This window comes from Falco naumanni, chromosome 2, assembly GCF_017639655.2.
Source record: "Falco naumanni isolate bFalNau1 chromosome 2, bFalNau1.pat, whole genome shotgun sequence".
Classification (NCBI taxonomy): domain Eukaryota; kingdom Metazoa; phylum Chordata; class Aves; order Falconiformes; family Falconidae; genus Falco; species Falco naumanni.
Genome location: NC_054055.1, coordinates 67902812 through 67925737, shown reverse-complemented (window position 1 = coordinate 67925737; position 22926 = coordinate 67902812). Strand labels below are relative to the sequence as shown.

At 40.4% G+C, this 22926-nt stretch overlaps 1 protein-coding gene across 1 annotated transcript in view; it reads left to right on the top strand.

The window, feature by feature from the left end:
- Window positions 1–22926, top strand: part of LOC121083853 (pinopsin-like) — a 92998-nt gene that overhangs the window by 11113 nt on the left and 58959 nt on the right. Inside the window, exon 3 of the mRNA XM_040584652.1 lies at window positions 18622–18947. Coding sequence (XP_040440586.1) covers window positions 18622–18947 — 326 coding nt within the window. The remainder of the gene's footprint in view (window positions 1–18621; window positions 18948–22926) is intronic.

Sequence of the window (22926 nt, the reverse complement as noted above, 5' to 3'; positions counted from 1 at the left end):
CTGAAGTAAAGCATGTTTATGTGTCTTAATGTCTGTTGATAAACCAAGGTCCTACCTAAATGAGGACTTTAAAACTAAGCTTTTTAGAAACCCCATGGAATGCAACTATATGGGCAGGTAATCTTTTTGGTCACATTAAAGCAGTTTTTGATTTATTCCCTTGGAAACTGCCAGAGAACACACTGAATAAGGCATGGAGCTGTTCATGATTTTGTGACCTTAAGCTGCCTTGTGACTTTAAACAAGTGATTCTCTTCTTGATCTTTTACCTCGATTTTATGTGCTGTGGCTTAGACTCACTGCACTAAACTAAGGTACCTAAATTTAGAGTACAGACTTCTAATGTACTGGAAACACACTGTTTATGAAGATGCAGTTGAGACCTCAGGTGAAATGAATGGCTGTTCTGTGAGAAGACACTTGTATTTCTGGGAGTAAAGACATCATCCCCCTTGGCTCGATCCTGCAAAAGCTCAAGCCTGAAGTTTTCTGAGCTCTGATACAGCAAGTACTCACCTCCCACTGCAAAACCACTCTTAGCAGCTTCTCACCTGCCCGCTGAACATGGGTAGCTCCTTTTCCAGTGGACTTTGGATGGGCTTAAAAGTGATATTTCTATAAATAAAGCTGATAGCAAGCACAATTAGTCAGTGGTGTTTAGGAAAACACCCCAAAACTGTTCCCTGTTTGAAGTGCATAGACTCTGTTATGCCTGCAATCAATGTGACCCACGCAAGATTTCCTAGGTAGTTGTTCAGTATCAGAAATACTCTGCTGGTTCAGAGAGAGGGGGGAAGAAAAGGAGGTCTGGCTAACGGGACTAGGTCAAAAGTGCATGCTGTTCATTTATCTAAAAAAGCAGAAATATTGTTATTACCTAGAGGGCTTTATTTATTTTAATACAATGCCATAACCGATGTTTTGTCCTTAATTTCCCCCCTTAATATCAAGCACCTGGTATGCGTTAGAATGGTTAGTAAATGGAAACACAAAAGTACTTATTCAGGAGATATGTAATCTGAATTCCTCTTTGGCAACCCCTCTCTAGGGAAGCTGCAGTTAGCCTGCTATTCTTTTCATTTAAATAATTAATCAGTGGGGCAGTGGTGTATTATTAAATACATTTCTGAGGGCCATATTTACATGGGAAAACGAAATGCTGAACCCCTTAGAGACAGATGGGAATCATCTGACTAAAACCAGACTTTTTCCAGTCCCCCAGGCTTCTTTTATAATCAATAGAAAAACAAATTTGTACTGCCAGCATGCAAATTTTCTGACGTATTTGAGATGTTCTCTTCAGGGTGATATGAGCTGTGCTCTACAAACACCAGTTTATCTCCATTGGCTATGAAAGGAGCCCAGGCTCAGGGGTAGATATTTGCTCTGTTCCTCTGGAGGTGAGCCTCACAAATGGGTGCTTATTGCTTCTTTTGTCTTTCTGTCATTTTCTTGCTTTTGCTTATAATTCCCTCCCCACTTCAGTGTCCTTTTCCGGAGTGTTTGGTTTATTTCTTAGTTTATTTCTAGTTCCTATAGGCATTAAACACTGTGCAATGCTGAAATCACTTGGAATAGTTGTCCAAGAGTGAGTATATGGAAGACATCTTTTGTGTTTCCATGAAGAGGTGCCCAAGTCCTCTTTCAGAGCTTAGGATCCCACATTCATCATGTAGGGAAAACGCTGTCTGCTCCTCATACAGATAACTTGTAGAGCACAAGTATTGGGGTTCTGTGTTCAAGAGCTTGAAGCAGGAAGTCAGCATGGGCAAAAGTTTTGGAAAACCTGACAAAGAGGGAATCACGCCATATAGAGAGAGTGGAAATGGAAGACCTAATGTCATACTTTGAGAGACCTCACTCTGGCAGGTGCTTTAACACCAGTTTAGGGTAACAGAAGGTTTTGCCTGCATTACAACAGAGCATCACCTAAGGTATCACCGTTTGCCTGTGTTTTTGAGTCATTACAGGCTATGGGTGTCAATGCTAACACTATTAGGTTGGACCTTGTGGTGTGCAGTCACTGCCTGTATTAGCAGGCATGGTTACTTCTCTTCCCTGGTCGAGGCAGCCCCAGATGAGCCCCATCTCCATGACACACTGCAGTGGGACTGTGGGGTGCACTGCTCCCTAACACCCACTTTCCTCGTCCTCGCCCCTCACAGCTTCCAGCACAGCTGAAATGCAAGCATGTGGCTCAAACAGGAGCTGGAGTGTGCTTCGAACAGGTCATTTACCCCCAGGTGCCCTCAGCTTGCCCATGCAGCCATGTGTAGGTTGAGTCACCATTTTTCCCTTGGCTGCCACCCTTAATGTGTTATGCTGTGTTTTGTTGTGTGATAACCCAGAGTCTATTTTCCTAATGCCTGACCAAAAGAAAAGAGCAAAAAGCATGCAGAGGTACCAACAGCGAAGGGTGGACAGCCACTTGTGAGAGTGTCCCTGGAAAGAGGGACAGGACAGAATGCTGTTCTTGTCAAGGAAATCAGTAACAACTTTGCCACTTTTTGTGCATAGCTGTCAGCTGTCCATGTAGAAAAATGCTCTGCCCATGCCCAAAGTCTGTTTCTGTGCGTGTGCAAGTGACCAAGTGACTACAAATTTCTGCCAGTGTTGGACCCTTCCTTACTGAGCAGCCATGCTCACTGTTTGGTTGTGTACCTTTGGTTTTGGAACATTCCTTTACGTTATGGCCACATGTTGCAGAACCCTAAGGACTTTATGCAAGGAAGTACACAAACAGCCTCACTTTATATAGAGACCTGGAATAAGAGCTTAAAGTCAAAGACCACATCAGATTTCCTGCAAAATTTTCCTGACGGTAGATGAGGCTAAAAGGTCATGGCTGTAAGCTGTGTTGGAGATAATGGAACTGCATTTCTGTCAGAGTTAAGTTTAATCATTTGCAGGCCCTTTTCCCTAATCCTGCACTGTGATATTATCCCAGGCAACACCATGCTTGATGTCAGTTTTCTATTACTTTAGGAAAAAGCAGAAACCAGCTGTGCTGGTAGTCAGGCCACACACTGAAGAAATGTGTTATTAAAATGTAGCTGGGTTTCTGGTCCCTCAGTGGGTAAAATTAAATAAAATAGAGCACAGTAAATAAGCAATGTTCAATCAAAGAAAGTATATTAAAGAGCGATGGACTTTGCTTGTGAAAGGCTATTAGATTATTTTCTATTTAACTACGTGTTTAACAGTCTCTAGTATCTCTTAATATCATCTGCGTGTTCCCACACCTGAACAGAATTCATAATTTTTTGAAAACGCTTAAACTTCTCGTGTAGTCCCAGAAGTATACTAGAGAGAGAATATTACCTCTGGCTATTTAAATCCAAGTTATATATTTAGTGGCTCTCTCTTAACTGATGACGTTCATTTTCTATGTCCATTTCTTTTTAGGAAGCATTTAAGCAGAACGCTACATCTTCCAGTTTAGTAAGCAAATGAATACTTACAGGCTTTTCAGTGATAAAAGGGATACAGGACCATTGGCATAGTTCCAGATAATGACATAATAATAGGTAATAACGATCAACTTCATTTTGCTTCCTTTTTTCACAGCTGTGGCCAATACTTCACTCCTAAAGTAATCACTAGGAGGTTTTAGTTTGAGGTGGGTATTTTTTCCTGTTAGTGTGTCTGCCACTTTTCTGATCAGCAAAGTCTATTAAGATGAGAAAATAATTTGCAGTCCTTTGTTAGAAGAGTGTGCTGACATGGAAAAATAAGCTTCTTTGAAAGCTGGAGCCATCCTGTTTACATCTATATTTTTCTAGGTATCAACACTAGATGAGAAACTGTTTCTGAAACTAGAAATTCAGTAAATGTCTATTAAGTTAATAAACTACAGCCTCTATTGATGCGCAGACCATTGCTTCTGTTGATTTCACAGGTAACGATTCACTGCTCAAATAATCCAAATGCCTCCTATTATTGGAAGGTTTGTGGGTTTGGTTTTGTTGTGGTTTCTTTGTTTCGTTTTTTAATACTAAGCCAAAATGACCTCTGGCTGCTGTAAGTTTTTCCACAGTGGTTAGAGGCAGGGGGAACATTCGATACCTGCAGAGAGAGAATGGAAGGGAGCCCCACTTCAGGTAGCCACTTCTCCCCCTGGGATCCCACCGTTACTGTTCTGTGATGTGGCCTTGTACTTTGACTCCCAGGTGGCTGGGACCTCGTTGCCCCTCTCTCCCACCATGCTGTGCTGGCCTAGCACGGATCAGGGGAAGCAGATAAATGAGGGGTCACCCCATGCAAGGATGAAGCCTTGGGTTCCCTGGGGCTGCTCAACTCCCCTCTCACCCCTCAGTGGTCCAGGTGGCAATGCTTCTCCTCAAGGTCATGCGGGCACCAGCTTTAAAACTACTGTGTTATAACAGTGCCAGACTTCACGTGCTTCAGCTGAGGGTTTCTCATGCCAGCTGTCAGCATCAGGCTCAATTGCTCTGGGCAATTTCAGCCAGCAAGTCTTTCCAAATTGTGGTAAAGTTGTGTTACTTCACCTGTTTGCAGTTTCTTAAACCTGTTTCACAGACAGATGCCAATATGTTGGAAGTACAATCTCATCCTGTGGCCAGAAACAAACTCCTACTGTTTCTTATGAAAGTATAGCAGCCAAAATGCAGAAGGCTAGTGAGTCACTGTGGTAAGCTGTACATCTTTACATATATTTTTCAGTGTAATATATAATATTTTCAGTCTAATAAATAAATATATTTATTAGAAGCAGACATTCACTACGTGCTAATTTTCTAGTGCTGTTTTTCAGTTGTATTTTCCATTCTGTTTCTTTCTCTCCGCATTGTTCTATTGTATCTATTGGTTTCAATAATGCAATCCAGAGCAAAAATAGTAGATAACTGTGGGAAGAAGGGATCAAAGTAAACAGGTTTCAAGTGAGTCAGTAGATGGAAACTGGTTTATGCTGAATTATTTTTGTAGAGATTTATAACGATAAAAGTTTGTTCAGGACCAAACAACCATCAGAAAAAAAAAAAAAGGTAGAAAAAAGCAGATTTGATTGTGAAAATGTTTCATAAGGAATAGTTGGATCATCTTTAAAAATCAAAAGCAATGTAAAACTTTGCTTAGATTTGGACCCTTAAAAATTTTTAAGATTCAAGACCATTAGTTAATTCAGAATGTGGCATTTTATTGCTTGAATCTAGGTGTTGCCCGAGTCTAGTACAGAACTCTGAGATAGTACTGAAATAGCACAGTAATCTGGCAAGATTTGCTTTGAGCTAAGAAATGGTACGAATTTTACAAAATCATACATAATCCCCTTTAACTTTTCATTACAAAAAAATGAGAACACACAATGGTTGAATGCAGTTGGGTCTGCATTAGACTTAATTCTTACATGCATATGCACACTGAAGCATCATTTTTTGCCAAATTTACAGTTGGTGGGTAATTTCTGTTCTGCATTCAAGCTGTTTATAAAGTTACCGGGGGACCTTTTTACACTGACACATTTAATCACCCTAATGAAATTATGCAAGCTGTTAGCACACGGCGCAGCAGGCAGCACAAGGCAGAGTATCCTAGAGCAGGGATCTCGTGGGGTGGTCGGGAGGCTGATGGCCATCAGCATGAGTTAATTAGAAACAGTTCTAGGGTAGGAAGTAATATCGTAGGGATGAGGAGTTACAAATTCATCAAATGAAAGGGTGGAGTATCTACATGGTATTTGGATGCGTATGATGGTGTTCCATACGCTGACTATGACGCACAAAGCAGCTCTTCTCCATGCAGTCTTTTAACAAATCCCAGCAGTTTGCCCTAATTTATCCACATGGCCAAATTTTGTTCTGGTTTTGGTCTGCTCAGTTTTCAGAGAAAGAGTGTGTGGCAGCAAAAAGGGGCCAAGGTCCAGTAAAGGCAGTGTGAGGATGTCGAGGATTGTTCTACTGTATATACTTCTTAAAACTGAAAGCGTGTTCCTATTTAATATCCTTGTGAGAGGGAAAGACTGCATCAGAGGAGTAAGATAAAAGGCTGCTAGATAAATATGCCAGTCAGGATTTAAATGGGCTTTTTCTAATGGGTAGAAAGCAGGTTATGATGCAAGACAAAGCCATAGTTTAATATTCTTTGTGAGAACAGCAATACCCATTCCACCTTATGGTTTGCTCCATGTAACAGCTTTTCTCTTGCGGTCAGTGCATCAAGGGGTGTTTAACAAGGAATTTGAGGATGAGAATGAGTAGGAGGTTTACAAGTGTTAATATATTTTTTGGAGTTGGGGGCACTCAGACCATTGGGAAAGAAATATTAATAGCAGATACAAGCAGGTAATGGCCTCTTACTGTGCGGTAATTGTTTCTTCTTGTCATTTCAGTAACTAAATAATAGTTGCACCTTGCAAAGGGTTGTGTATATACATACTAAGTATTTGCCATTCAAAAATGTGCTGCCCAGCTATGCTTCCAGAACACTAAACTTAAAGTTAGGATAACTTTCAGCATCTAATGATATTTTCCCAGTATACAGTCCCAGTAGCCTGTGATTGGTGGTGTAGGGACTTCATCCCTGAAGTAGTACTTTTGAGTCTGATGGGTCTCCCTGCGTTTTTCTCCCAGGCCGCTTGCTTTCAAGAACCCAGCAAAATTTTTGTATGCATAATATAATATGTCAAAGAATTCCACTTACTAACTATGTACTATGCAAAGAAAAGAACCTTCTCCTGTTCCTTAATTCTGAGTCTGCAACATGATGATCTTGTTTGAACACCCAGTTCTTGTATTATGAGAAACACTAAATAATCTTCCCCCATCTACCTTTTCACATTTTCTCTTCTTTTCTCTGTTTTCCTTTTCTAATAAGCCCTGGTGTTTGCTTTTCTAAATGCTGCTTTGAGCACTGCTGCTTAGTGAAGTGGTTTGCATAAAGCTATCTATCAAAACTCTCTTTGCAGAGCAGTAAATCAGTCAGAAACAATCACTGTGTATTTAAAGCTAGGACTGTTTTCCTCCACATATGGCAATTTACATCAGTATTGCATTTCATCTGCTCAGTGACTCAGTTTCATGTGGTTGTTCTGCAGTACTTCGCAGTCAGCTTTTGTTGATTTTGAGTTATTCAGTGCCGTATAATCAGCAAACTTCACTCTTTACCATCTTTTCCAGATCATTTATTAATGTGATGGATAACCCAGGGCCTAGCACAGATCCATAGGGGGCTTTGCTGGCCAGAGTTTCCACTGAGAAAACTAATTATTTTCTCCTTTATTTCCTGCCTCTAATCAATTATTTATCCACGTGAAGATTTCTGTTATTGCAGGGCGGCTTAGTATCCTCAACAGCCTTTGGGCTAGTCAGAGTTGTTTGGAAATCCAAGTAGGCTTTATTGAATGTATCAACCCTGTCTGCACAGCACTGCCAAGGACCTGTAATGAATTAGTAAGGCATGGCTTCCCTCCAAGCCACGCTGGCTTGTCCCAGTATGTCATACCTCCTTATACATCTGCTGCTATATTCTCTAGTGCAATTTCCACCAATCTTCCCAGGGTTGCAGACTAGACTCATCAGTTGGGTGAAATTTACTGCAAAGGATTTCTGTCTGCATCAGTTACAAATCATCTCTTAATGGATGTATCAAAAGATCTCCTCTTCTGAGGTCCTTCTGAGGGGTTAAGGAATGGATAATACCGCTTTTCCTCCCTGCACATCCTTTAGCCAACAAAGTTATCTCGGATAGAGATAGGAGCAGCCTTCTCTAGTTTTTCATCCCATCTCCATAGCACTTCAGGTTGTTGGGTTGTAAAACTGCACAAGAAATTCTTGGCCCAAGGGCAGTGTGAAGGCTGGTCAGCATATTTTGATCCTACATTTATATTATCAGATATGACTAGTTATTTACCGGTTAATAGCTAGTTATTATAAAAAACCAAATTTGACCACTAGACTTTATGACAGAAACTTGACTGAGAACAGTAAGTATTTGTAGTATTCCCTCTCTAGGAATGGTAACTGCTGAAGAACACAGATTATAAAATAATTTTCAAAACTTTAGAAATATACCGTTATTATTAAAATGAGCAGTTGCATTCAGTGAAAAAGCAGAGGCTCATAGGAAGGACATTAGCTAGGTGTGCTCTGGTGGAAACATGGCTCCCTGACTGGTAGATGATAATACTCTGTAATTTCACCTCTTGACTTACATGGTGCTATATCCCATATGTAGAAAAGACTTGAGATTACATGCTATGTGTTACATCTGTGCAGGTGCTCAATTTGAAGGCAGGTCCTGGGGATCCTACTGTTTGGAAAGCAAAGAAGCAGTCCTGGCAGGAGATGGGGGCTCCTTCAGAACAGTGTGGGCATGGACATAGGGATGCTGCAGTGAACCTGACTGCCTTGAGAGCATCCTCCTACTGCGCCAGCCCTGTACACCCATTCGCCCCAAAGATTTCTCCCGAGATGTTGCTGTACAGGAGCTCCATCTAGTGCTGACATTATTTTTTATTTTGATTTCCTAAGGCAGCTGGATTAATACATTGATATGGAAGCAGCCAGTTTAGAAGGCTGAATTTGCAAGTGCTATCCTGCTTTCCAGAATGCAAAGGGATCCTGCATAACATATGGAAAGTGGGACTGAAATTAATATTCGTTGGGTTTTTTTTTTTGGTTCTTGTTTTGTTTTGTTTTTTTTTGTACTGTGCTGTTATCACTGAGATCCAAAAGGGAATTCTTTGCTATGTTTATGCCACTAGGAGTAGTTGTTAGTTGGTTGATGGATAGGCATATTAATAACATAGCAGAAAAGCATAGTACTACTACTAAGTGATGCACATCAAATCACAAGATGCAGCTAAGAAATAAGGTCACCCTTAAAGCACAACAAATACACATTTAAAAATTCAGCAAGGGGGGAAAGAAAGAAAAAAACAGAGTTCCTTACTATTAAAAGTAATACATACTGTCTGTATTGAAGGTATCACCAAACACGAAAGGAAGAGTATGTCATACGAAGGAGGAAACAGAGAAATCACTGTTGAGAAAAGAGCAGGGAAGATTTACTGAACAGGACCTGGAATGTTTGCTGTCAGATTTGTCCCAGCAGGCTTAGTTCCAACAGTGATTTCACAGTGATTTCTTTCAAGCACAGAGTTAAACTGTGACTCTCATTAGAATTAAGCAGGAAGAGAATTCTTCTGGGAAAGGAATGACTGCCAGTCAAATGGACTCATGACTACAAGTTATCTAAGCAAAAGAAAACAAATAATTGCAGGCATTAGCTAAGTAGCAACTGGTGTATTAATTTCTATTCAGAGTGAATTGTTGGTATTTGAAGTAGCCTGTATTTTGAAAGCCTAGACTGCCAGCATTTAAAACCTGGTTGTAACTGCTAATGTGTAACAAGTGATTGTGAGAAATACTTTCTTAATTTTAAATAAGTAGAAGTTCTTTTAATGCCTTAAAAATCAAAAGGAAATGGTGAGCTGATCACTAATACATGGGAGCATTCAAGGAGAATATGAGTCACCAAATGCAAGAATATTTAGATTTTTTTAACAATTGATTGTGTGTTTATTGCATAAATATTTAATAGGCTTATCCAAATACAGCCAATAGTGTTTTGGAAGCATGTCCCATTCTCAGCTGCTTCTGTCAGTTATTGAGCCATCCATGCACTCCTCTGCATTCGTATCATTTATATACTAGCGCTGAACTTACCCGGAGTTTTTATATTCACATTGTGATTTTGCTGTATTGTAAAACAATTATGATTTGTTAACGTGCTGAAGTGTAAATACTGAGCTGTGAAGTTCAAGAAAGTCAGGCTAGTACTGGTTGGTTGTCCACCAAGGCCAGTGCTCACTTTGAGTCTGTTAATCTTAACTCTGGAAAGTCTTCTTAGTTGAGTGGGCTTTCTTTTTAACTCTGGAAATGTTTGGGGTCTTTTGCCAACATCTGTTGACAGCTGGATTTTGGCCCAGAAAATATGTATCTCTTTTTTTGTTTGGGAGGGAAAAGGAAAAAGTGGATAATATTGTGGGGGCTAGCGAGGAAGGAGCAGCAATTGCATGTCTACCACTCTCCAGACCTGTTTATGTCTCCTCTAGCTATTAATTTCTGCTTCTTAGCTCAAAAAATGCCCAAAACCCTTGATAAAAATGATTTTGTGAAATTCCATATTCACAGTCTGTCACTTGTTCCTCTCTCAGATTTGCTCATGTGATGCGACCTTTCCGCTAGCACCAGTGGCTGTGGAAGTCATTAACTAACTTAACTGTGTTCTATTAGTTTAGCTGTGTTTGTTTCATTGGGGGCTGCCTACCCCAGATTTTGCAGGACAGTCAACATCCTCATCGCCACTCGTGGCAATTCCAGTATCATGCAAGAAGATATGTACCCTGCAGAACTTCACCAGAGACTGTGTATGAGACAGGTTTCTCCCTGTCTTGACTGTAGGAATGAAGTGTGTGCTTTAAGACTTGGAGCTAGAAAGCAAAATGGACTAAGGTTGGGTGTTTTTTTTTAACAATTAACAAGTTTTGTTCTTTTTTCCCCCGTGATGCTGTGCCTCAATAGTTCCTGATTTTTTACAAAAGGGCATATGCTGTGGGGAGGTCAGGGATCAGGTCAACAAAGCATAGAAATGCTCCTCTGCTTCTGCCTGGTGAGTCAGCTTTTGAAAGTTTCTGCTTTTATCTTTATAGTATTTTTATCTCCTCACTTGCAAGGAAATATCTGATGACAGCACCTGCTGTTGTGGGAATTATTGTATTTTTATGGAAGAAATGTTATGACTTTAATGTAAGCAGAGCCCAGTAGTTTCATTTATTAGTATTTACAATAACTAGTACTTAAAAGATAGAAACAGAGCTGATGGTATGATGGCCTGCTCCATGTGCACGCTGATAAAGTCTCCGATGTTGTGGCAGGTGTTAGGTAAGGTGCTTTGGCCCAGACCTGACAACGTTTCACCTGAAAATTAAGGTACTATTCGAAAGAGAGCTGGTTGCTTTTCTCCCTCTTGCTGCTTCCAAATGTCTCATGTGAGTACTAGACCTACAAACCGTATTTCATTCACAGTCCCTGAGGAATGATACTAGGGTATGTTTACAGAGAAGCTTCTAAGGAGATATGAAAGTGCAAATATGTTGGAAAGGTCACGTCTTTTAAGTTGCTTAAATTGTTTATGTTTCATTTCCATGTGTGCAGTGTTTTATTTCTCTAGAGAACTAATAGAAATTCTCTTATTTAAATCCAGGAAAGTTATTTCCCTTGAAAACAACACTGAATCACTGATCAAGCTAGTTTTGTATAACTCAGTAACATATTTATGTCATACCATTTGGTAGCACAACTTGGAATTAAACTAGAAACCTTACAATTGAGGTAGTAAGAGCCTTCATTTGAAGGCTGTTTCTTACTGCTGTTCTGTATTTACCTCTAAGTCCTCGGGCAAGTGTGATGAAAGATGACAGCCAGAAGAAACAGCAGAAGAATTCCCCAATATTCCCAACTTGGTGTGCATTTAGTCACAAAAACCTTTTCTTCCTTTTACATCTCATCTCTGACTCATAGTGCCACAGAGCATTTTAGCATATTCTCCAGATAATGGAGCAGCAGATTTAGCAGCTGAAACCCCAGGGACTAGAGAGAAGGGAACGTAGCTGTGTTAAGACACATAACATTTCTGAGAAACCTACCTGCTGCTTATGTTGGGTATTTACCAACACAGCATTTCTGAGTGGAGAGCAGGGCATGCTTCTTCTAGCCCTGCAAATGTCCTTGCAGCACTGTGCTTTCTTGCTCGCTGTGTTCCTGAGTTCACTGTTCTCCACTGCACGGTAGCCTGGCTTCAAAAAGAGAAAAAGAGAGGTGCAAGGGATAACTTCTGGTGAGTCCCAGCCCACTGGCTGTCAGTTCCTGCTCCTCTCCCACTTCCAGGTACATGTGGTCCTTACCAGCACATTATGTTAAAGCTGCCTCATGGGAATAGGTATTATGTACACGCATGTGTATGTATGGAGTCTCGTGAATATATGAAACATCGTTTTCCTTCAGCAAAACATGTAAGCGGTGGTGGCTGGAGTTGCTGTTGGTTAACCTTTGCTGTTGGCAGGTCCCTCTGGGATTAGCACAGAGTCTGTAGGTGGTGTGTGGGAACCCCAGCACTCAGCGTCCCCCTGATTTCCCCTTTGCACTTTACACCTTGCTGGCAGAGAGTCTGATGCATGTCCAGGGGTGTTCAGTGGGCTCTGCCACGCTTTAGGGCAGCAGCGCGGCCAGGCAGACTCTGGTTCCCTGCCTTGGAGCAGCCTCACAGCTGGGTCTTGCCCTGGCTTGGTCTCAGCAGCTGGGTTTGGGCTGGCCGTGGGCTGCAGTGATGCGGGGAGGTGTAGGGACCTGCCGTGGAGATTGATACAGCCACTGTGTGAAGGGAGAGAGGCGTAAACGCTTGAAGAAACCACAGAAGAAGAGTGAGAACAGCCTGCGGAGGTGATGAAGAATGCTGATCCCAGCGGTAAAACTGAGCGTGTTGACTCGGGCAAACCTGAAGGACTGTGTGCTGATAAGAGTGCACAACAATTCATCAGTGGAAGACCCTGCGCCTCACTGAGAGGAGCATGGCATGAAGGGTACAGCACATCACACCTGCCATTTCTTTCCCTGGCAGCTTGCCATGACAGAGATAATGCTCATGCAGGTGGCTGTTCCAGGCAGAGGTACCTTCCAAATGAGGAAATGCAAACAGGGAACAGCAGCTCTGCCTGGCACATACCAAGGTTCACGTGGGCAGGATTTGTAAGCAACGGATCGCTTCATAATGGCAGTGGACTCCTAAAATGTGTAAAAGCTCTATCCAAAACCCACTTTGTTGCCAGGGAGGTACCTGTAAGCAAGAGGTTTGACAAACTGATAGCCAGAGTCCCTCGTTCTCCCTGTTACACAAGAGATCCTGGACAGACCTCTTGAGCACAGATCCTCGTGCTTGTGGGTTTGTGGGTGTCTATGACTGAATGAAAGCTGTGAGAGAGCGACTGTGAGTGGGTAAAATCAGCCTGCATGGAGACTGGGTGCGATAAAATCATCTTGGCCTTGGATTTAGTGAGCGCTTGGATTTAGTTTTGTTCTATTAATGTCTTGTCAAAGATGATGCTATCGCATTTCTCCAAGCTCCATCTGCCTAAGCTTACCTGTGGCTTCTTTTCATTGCCCCTGGTCCTTGCTAAGCAGAATACTGTGCAGGATATACATTACATCATGCAACTGTGATGCTTCAGGACTCTAATCGTGATGTAGGATAATGACCTTTGGGAGCTTTAAGAGGGCAAATATACTTAAATTAGTAGTCACAATGTTTACCCAGTGTAGGCTGAATCTCTGGGACTCTCAGTTTTTCATAACCTACAAACCATCAGCAAGCAGCATCCCATTTCCAATTACTACATCGGTGATCAGCATAAACCAGCAAAAACTAATATGAAAATGTAATGCTCTTAGCTGGGACTCATAGGAACAAAGCATAATGATTTGCTGTGTCCTTCACAGCATACTCTGTGCTGTGCTGCCAGGAAGAAATGTACAGGTCTTTAAATAAAAGTAAATAATAGATAATGTCTCAGATGATAGTCTTATAAATGGGTGCCTGTCTTGGTTTATGGCTTGAAATTGAATTTCTTGCACTCTACTCACTGCAACTAATTGCTGTGTAGAAAAGGTTTGTGCCTCACACCCAGCTTGTCTCAAAGTAATTTATTTCCATGGTTAATTTTTGAATAATTATTTGTTCCTGTAATGCAGTCCGCTGTGGATTTTTATGTCATCTTTCAGCACTGTTCAGTGAGAACCTCAGCTTTATTCCTGTATATGCATGAAATGGTGGGGGAACAAATTACATTTCTCACTGTGATTGACTCCTATGGAGTTACTTGCCTATGTACCAGCTTGAGGCCCTAAATATTTGTTGCAGTCAAAGTCTATTTAGATTTGCAATTCCTGAACTTAATTTTGTTGCAATTTTAGAAAACATGACTCATCTGAAATTAATATCCGCAGTCTACCCGGTCATAAATGTTAGTACAAAATAAGAATGAAATGTTAGCATTAAGTGTTGTGATTAGCTTTAAAATTATAATTATTTTCTTCTTTTTATAACTTACATTATTTTTTTTACTTGTTTTCTGGTTATTAAGACTATGGAGATTACATTGAAGTCTCTTCCTCAGCCATAATTCCAAAGTATTTAATTGCTTTTTGTTTTATAGCTGAGATTCTCACTAATTCCTGTGACTGCAATAGATAGGGCGTGAAATAGAATATGAGATAACTGCAGGATTTCTGGCAAAGACCACAACAGTTAAATGCATATGACATTGAGAAAACCCTGATGAACAAAAATAGGTAGCACAATGAAAAGTGAGCAGCTTTATTCTATTTTATCCAAACTGTATTACAAGAAGGGCATGAGGAAAGACTGAGGAAACAACGGACCTCTTAATCTAACCTCAGTACCTGGAAAAATTATTGAGACTATCATACTGGGCGTTATTGAAAGGCATGCAGAGGACAAGGCAATAATCAGTTTACTGGCAGCTCATTCACTGTTACACACTGATCCCTGTTTTTCACTTCCACCCGCTGACAAACTAAATACTGAACACACAACCTGTTTTTGCCTTTGTTATGAAATTATGTTGGTTTAGTCCAATAAATTAGCTCTGTGTATCTAGTAAAATTGATCAGATGATAGTGCTATCTCCCCAAGTTTCAGCTATTGAATTGATAAAGGAGTGAGATTAAAACCTCCCCACTTTTCAAATTAAAAAGTTGAGGATATTCTTAGCAAACAGAGACACTGAAGCTGATAATCTACTGCAATATCAGAGCATGGTTATTCCTTGGTGTGCATCCTGCTTTGGTTTTGTCCAGTCTTTGTTTCTGTGTTAAAGTGAAAGGCCCATCATCAGCAAGGTTGGATGGAGCTGCAGTGTTGGGTCATAGAGGGTCAGGACATATCACGTGACTTTGTGTATACTGCGCAAGGTCACACAAAGTAGACAGAAAGGGTTGCCATGGCCTTTGTGGCTTCTGGTTTTTCCTGACCTGGGTATTAGATGTTTTCATTACTCTCAGACAATTCAATCAAATGTATCTCACTGTTGGAAAAAGCTTTTCTTTATTTTAAAAAAATGTTTATTTTTAGTTTTGGCTCTTAATTTCATCCTTCTGTATCTTGCAAAACATCAGTTTCATTCTTTCAAAGTACTTCTAATTTTTCTAAAAAGTTATTCTGGCTCAGTAAATTTTAACCACGTGAAGAACATTGAATTCTTTTAATATCTCCTATGAACTACCCCTTCAGTGCTTTCCTCTTTTTCCCTTGTTGTATTGAAAACGTTAGAAATCAATGCAGAGTAGTGTTAATCTCAATGCTATTAAAAAATTCAGGTATAGCACAGACCTTGAAGTCTTACTGTGGCAAAAAAATACTGGTTTTTTTCTGAACTTTTGTTGTCTGGGGTTCCATACATCACAGTTCTTGTCCTCCAGAGAAAAACGTAGTGTGTAATGCCAGGGGAACTCAATAATAAAACATGAGTGAGGATGAAATGGCTCCTGCCAAGATGCATAGTTAAGAGTCTCCAATTTTCTTCTGTACAGAGAAGAAAAATTATTTACTATAATTTAAAAGCAACTTTTGTGGGTTTGTCTGATGGGTAATATTTGGTTTACTCTTGACTGACATCACCATAGTCCTAATTTAATAACTGAGCATTAATTCTGTGCCAGTTAAAGACAAGACTTTTCTTCAGCTCAAAGCAAGCAATATTGCATTCATGGCCAGTCATCTTCAGATCTGCTCCATAAAGGCATCCATCATAAATAACAGTGTGAGATAAGCTGAGCATCTTTGTCCTGTCAGGCAACAGGCAAAAATACGAGGAAGTGTACATGAGTGCTATAAATCCTGACAATACACACCCTAAGAAGCTGCTGGGCAGTAGTATGGCCACAGGGACGAGCAGGCAGAGCTGGCAGCCAGACTTGACCACAGACCCTGATGGCTACAGCAGCTACGCAGGAAGCAAGGCCCTGAGCTGGCAAGGTTTGAACACCCCATTTGGGTTTTCTAGGCACCACCCCCCCAGGACTGTAGGATATTCTCAACAAAAGTACATCTCACCTACCACCTAGTCAAAATTGGGATGTTGTGCCCTCAGAGGTAGAGCAACAATAATACAGCCTTGCTGTAAGGTACTCACCTGGGAAGGGAGGGATTTCTTGTTCTCAAGCCTGTTTTCTGTTAGTCCATGATGGTCTCATCTAAAAATGCAGAAATGGTTCTATATCACCATACTGAGGCCTAAGTTTCAAATACAGAAATTGGATTTTTGCCTTAGACACCTATATGAGGTAAATGTTTTTGATAGCAAGAAGCTCTATAATCAAGCAGATAAAAGCGTGGAAAGAGGCAATGCTATGAAAATGAAGATAAGTAAGCGTGGGCTGAAAGCAAGGAGAAAGCAGAACATTCTTTGCTCTTGAGCCTGTAATTGAAGAACTCGCTGGTTTTTTTTCTATGTTGAGATATGTGTTTAACGCAGGAATTATGGCCAAGGGCTTTCAGGAGCTGTGTTATGCAAGAAGTCAGATTAGCTGGGAGATGATCAGAAAGTCTCCACTGCCACTAAAATAGTGTAGCCTTAAAGCAGGTTTAAAGTTAGACTCTTAAACAGTATCATCCAGTAGAATTTAGTGGAGTTGTGTCATTTTACAGCCATAAGCATATCTACTTTTTAGGTCTGACTTCCCAGTAATATACAGAAAACAATTTAATAGGCTTTTGTAACAAGAAAGATGTTTTCTTCATCAGAAGTTGCCTTCTCCTCACACATTCTCACCTTCTCTTCCCCTGAGACATAAGACATACTACTGCAGCAAACAATTCTTGCTTTGCCCCTGGGTCCTTTGCGATACCCAGCCCTACACAAAGCAAATTGTCAGGATGGCCAGAATAGCTGCACCTGCATCCAGCTAAACAGGAACTGAGTCACTGAACTGTAGTGGAAAGAGAAGAACAATGCTGTGCCTGGGGAGAATATCCTACTGTGCCCTGTGTGGGTATGCGTTACAACACAAGCAAGCTGTCGGGCTGCAAAAAGGCTTTACCTTTGGCCAGATTCTACTGTCCATGCTGTTTCTCCTTCCTCCAGAGGCCAGACCACACTGCCCCTCCCACATCCAACCACCCCTCTCCCACACACCTGCCTCAGTGCTATTTAACTACTTAGCAGGAAGGAGCTACAGCTGCACATCATCCATGTCAATCAACCCACTGCCTTCGGGGCAAGGCCACAGCTGCATATTGTCAATGTTAACTAACCCACCGCCTGCATTCCCCTACAAGTATCCAGATACAGGATAGGTAAGTGCTATCCCCAGGGCAGTCTCTGACTCACCTTTATTCCACACCTGCAAAGGGCCTATAGGAGAAGCTGACAGTTAAATAGGGAAAAATGGATCACACTGTGGATTCTTCTGGAGGTCATCTTTCCTGCTAACAGATTTGCTGGAAGTAGGTACCACTCAAAATCAGAGAATCTGGCAGTATAGATCTCAATGCTACTACATAGTTGGCTGTTACTAATGGCAAATATCATGGAAAAAAATATCCTGCAAAGAGGTGGACTGACATTGGTCTATTTAGGTTTTTCATCTTACAGGACCAAAAGAAGGGGCCTGGAAACCATGGGAAAAGATGGTGTTAAATTCTTCCAAGTTCCTTTGGTCATAAATCCTGGGAAGTGGTATCCAGCGGTATCCAGTGTTGCATCACCAAGAACTGTAAGGAAGCTGCAAGGAGAACAAAAACATAGGAAACAGCCAAAAAAACCCCCCATTGAGTCATGACTAAGAATCTGCCATGCAAATCCATAAGGATTTGTAGAGGTGGATGGGACCCTGAACCTTGAAAAAGAGAGTGGAAATGTCTTATGACCCAGATTTTTGAACCTTCCACTGGGAGATATAACTGGTCTCTGACATCTAGATCTCTAATATTAACCTAAATAATTTTTTAACTTGATTATATGATGTATGTGTAAATAAAGATATGACCTGCAATATCACGTCATGTCAAGGGTTGTCTGTTGTTTCCATATATGAGTGGTCAGAACTGAAGATATATCTGGCTGATGTGGCAGAAGTACAAAGCTTCTCTTATTTTGGGGCTCTTACTTGAATATAAAGCCTTTTACATGTATAAAAGTCAATGTAATATTTGAAAATGCTCGCAGATGTTAAAAATTGAATACTTCATAGCAAGGAAACCTTTCAACATTTTATTAGTTCATGTAGAAAATAGATTTTTCCTTGGGTAATACTAAGACCAGCTAAATATGAAAACCTGCCTAGAAGAGGAATATCTCTCAAGTATAAAAATCTTCCAATATAAGATAAATATGAGTTAAACAAAATTTGATATGGCAGAGAGAGCATCCAGGTCCAGTGAGGATTTAAGAGTAGAGAATAATGGAAATTTTCACTGTTGCTTCAAATATGTAATAACCAGAAAAGCATCTTGGTTCTTGGGGTTTCAAATGGATACCGTGCAAAATAATGAAAGTAAGCATTTAAATTGCTTGGTCCATTGCAGGCATTGTGTCCCTGATCTCCCTGGCTGTCCTGTCCTATGAACGCTACAGCACTCTCACCCTGTGCAACAAGCGCAACGCTGACTACCGCAAGGCTTTGCTGGCAGTTGGTGGTTCGTGGATTTATTCCCTGGTCTGGACTGTGCCACCTCTGATCGGCTGGAGCAGTTACGGGGTAGAAGGTGCGGGCACAAGCTGTTCGGTACGTTGGTCCTCGGAGTCAGCTGAGTCCACATCCTATATCATCTGTCTCTTCATATTCTGCTTGGTTATCCCTGTGATGGTCATGATGTACTGCTACGGCCGCCTCCTGTACGCTGTTAAACAGGTAAGCAGCTACGTGCTATCGATAGTGCAAACTGCTCTGAGGCACATGTTGTATTTCTCTTCTGTCAAATTTGGAAGTACTGACGAATGATAGAGAGCAAAACAACAAAGCAAAATGAAACTAAAAAGACCACAAAAGGCCTCAAGGAAGGGGCAGGAGGACTGACTTCACCAATCTTTTTCATTCTCCTGAATGAACGTGCCAGTCAGAGCAACCAGATAACATCCATGTAGATACTGATTTTGCAGTTTGGAAATACTGTGTTCTAGGAAAACCAGCATATCTGGGTGAAGGTTCCATTTGTAATGAAGCCAACACACACCTGTCTATAAATAAGACATCTGTGCAAACATTTTTTCTTGGTTCTTCCTGGATGGTGACATATTGCTTCTCAGTCTGTGCAGACCTAACTCTACAGTAATGCAGTTCTACTGCAATTTGCAGTTATCCCAAGGATCAGCTTCTCCTTGTAATTCTAGGCCACATTTAAAACTACTACTGCTGCTGCTACAATGATGCTCCCCTGACTGGTAAGGGGTACTGCATCCAAAATGAATGTTCCAAAAGACACTGCCAAGGGTGTGGTATTGTGAAGTTTGGATACTCTTAGGACAGTAGCAAAATGGTTTAATGATGGATAATGCGAAAGGAATGAGTGTATAAGTGTTCTCTAAGAAGCAGTTCTCTAAAATATTCAGATGAATTAACTAAAGGTGTTAAATTAACAAAGGGAAAAAAGGCAGTAAATCCCTGAGTAGAGACTTTCATACAGAATTAAAATGGATGTAGTTTACTTTTGATTAGTCATAAAGAATTAAGGTTGTGTGTTTCACATGATTTGTCAAAACTTTCAGAACATTTGAAGCCCAAGTGGGAAATCTTTTCCCGCTTGAGTACTGAGTGGGCCAGTAAAATCCTTTGATGAGTCACACATTAGTACTCCTCTTAATGCTACGCAGTAGTAATACAGAAAAAAATTTCCTTTGATTATAAACCATTAAAGTGAAATTGCAGATCATATCTGGTCCCTGGGCAGCAGTATTCTTTGCCATCACCTTGAAGAAAGGAGCAGGATCTTGGAACATGTGCTACTAATAATATGCAGAAGAAACAACTTAAACTTTTGTCTCTTCTTTCCTTCAGCCCTCACTGCTCTTCCTGACAACAGCCATCACCCACAACACACAAATACTTGTATGGCTGAAGTTTCTTTAGCATGTGCTTTAGCTCCCAGTTCTACATGTAGATGTGTTTTTTTATTCACCTTTATTTTTTTTTTTTTTCAATTCAGTTAGATTAAAAGTAATCTCACTGATCTGCTTGATGGGTCTCAAGAAGTTGTGGCAAATATGCTGAAGGAACAAATTATTATAGAAAAGATACGTGCAATCTATAGCCATTTTGTATTTAGACATAAAGACTGGGTCGACTAGGGGGAAAACTAGGTTGATTGATTTGATTTACTGCCCAGAGGAAAAAATGGGAGAAGGAATAGCATTTTCCACAGTTGTCTCTCCTCCATCCTCTGTATGCCTTCCAGAGTGATTAGGAAGCTTCTGGGGTGCTGAGGTTAGAGGTTCCTGGGAAATTTTGTAAACAGTGAAAATGAAAAAAAGCTGAACCTTGCCTTGCATGACCTGTTGGAGGACAGGTCTGAGGAAACAAAGGCTTGTTAAATGCAAAGGAACTGCAGTGAGGATTAAATCATATCTCCTCTCTAAAGTTGTTATGACTAAGGGTCACAACAGCTGCCTGAGCATTTCTGGTCTTGGAAAAGCTAAGCCTTAATTTTTTACACAAAACATCTAATGCTTGCCAGGTGTTTGTTAAATATTTCCTTGATAAGTTGTATTTCAGCAAAAAGAAATCAGAAAAATCATCAGTCCTCAACTTTCTGTGATGTATCAGAAACTGTTTCCAGTACTAGAATCCTGAAATCTTGCACTTCATAAATTTCCTGTGACATATATACATAAATTTCCAAAGAATGTATCATGACAGAGTTGCTGAAGCAGACTGTTTTCCCTTTGATCTGAGGTCCTGTAGCTATTCTGCAATAAACAGGTTTGATTATGAAATGCTAAAGTATGTAATGTTTCAAACTGAAGGAAGAGATGAGAAATACACAAATAAAAATACAGTAGCTCTTACATAAAACTACAAAAAGCAGGTAGGGTAATAAAAAAAAAAGTTAAGAGAGGTTGCTACATCCACTGTAATGCTGTTAATTTCTCATGTGGGCAAAAAATTATCTTGCAATGTTCTGGCCTCATAGATAAAAGTCCTTCTGTAACCCTCTATGTAATACGTTAGAAGAAATGTGGGAGCATTGCAAACACAGTAAGTGCATCATCCCAGCTTCAGCTGCTTGGTAACTTTTCTAAAATATGCATTTCATATTTTTGCAAGACATATAGAAGTTTTTATGTTAGAGCATTGTAGCGTTAATGGTATTGCAACCTGAGATCAAGAGTGCAGGAGTTGTGCCATTATTAATAGTGCGATGTAAATTAATTGAGGTGAAAGAAATATCTTAAAAGATCTGAGATAGTTAATGCAAGAATTGGCACACTGCCTGCATTTTCCCTTTGCAGGGACAGTAATTATAGGTCTGCCTCTCTCTTTTTCTACTCTAAATTTACTCAGGTGCTGTAGCATTCTGTCACTCAAGGCATTAGTAGATCCTACGAGGTCATCTGCAATCCGTGTAATAGTGAAAGACGCAAGGATTGCAGTAATACAGGTTTTATAAAAGACAATCTTTTCAAGGAGTTACAGGCTGATAGCATCCTGGTATGAATAATGTTAACAGCAAATGCCATTAAACAGTATTACAACGTGGCTGCACTATTATCTCAGACCTCTTGCCATTTATCAAGCTCAAAGGCCCTTAGGAATTGTTCAAGTTATTTTCTTTAAAGGTATGGGTTTTTTTCCAGAATGGCTTTATTATCTGGAGAGTTGAGTGTGGTTCTGCAGATAGTCTTTGCTGCCATCCTTGTGCACCTCGCTCACAGGAGGAAAATACTAACTCTGGATAGTGAGAGCATTTCAGAGATGCTAAGCAAAATAATGCTCAAAACAGAGAGCTGAAGAAAACAACTATGGTTTCAGAAGCTGTTAGGGAACTTGACAGTGCATCTGATTTTAAGACATAGAGAAACAGAAATACTTTATTAGACTTTTCTTCCCTCTGAGTCCATATTTTCACTCATGCTGATCTCGTTTCCTGTGTTTGAAACCTGTTCTTCTATTTCTGCAGATGCAGAAATTCAGGTTTTTGTTTAAGTTTTCCTGTAGAGGTGATGTGCCTGATACTTGTAAGTAGACAGGGGCAAAGTTTTCTCCCTCAAAAAATAGACACATACATTTTATTGATGCACATTCTAAAGAACAAGGGAAAGAAAGTGAGAATGGTTTATTTCTCCTAGTGCAGTTAGGTTTTGGGGTTTTTTTCCTAGTTTTTGGCTTATGATGCTTCTCTGTGACTCTATCATTGCATTCCCTCTGGAAAAATATTCCTTATAAAGTCAGTGTCAGTTGTTTACACTTTGAAAAGTGAGCTCCCAAACGTGGAATTATAGAGATTAGCATTGTGATCACTGTAGTGCAGAAGGCACAATATGATTAAAATCCTCCACTGAGGGGCCCAGCGAACTCATATGAACCAGCCTAATGAAAATTAGTAAAACTTTCAAAAGAGATCTCTTCAGTCTGCATCATCTCCCATTTGCACACAGAAATCCTCCCCAAGGACAATAAAGGTGCCAGAATGTTGTTTCAAGAAAAGTTTTCAGATTGATTTTGTGGAGACACTCATCTTGGCTCAGCTCATTGCCAGTCTCCTTTCATCAAAAGCTGTGCCTGAACAAAGCTCAGCAACTATGTATGGAATGTAGCTAGGACATGGAAAACAATAAAAAAAGACTGTAAGCAGAGCACAACAACTTAAACATGTAGTGTAATACACATCTGACCG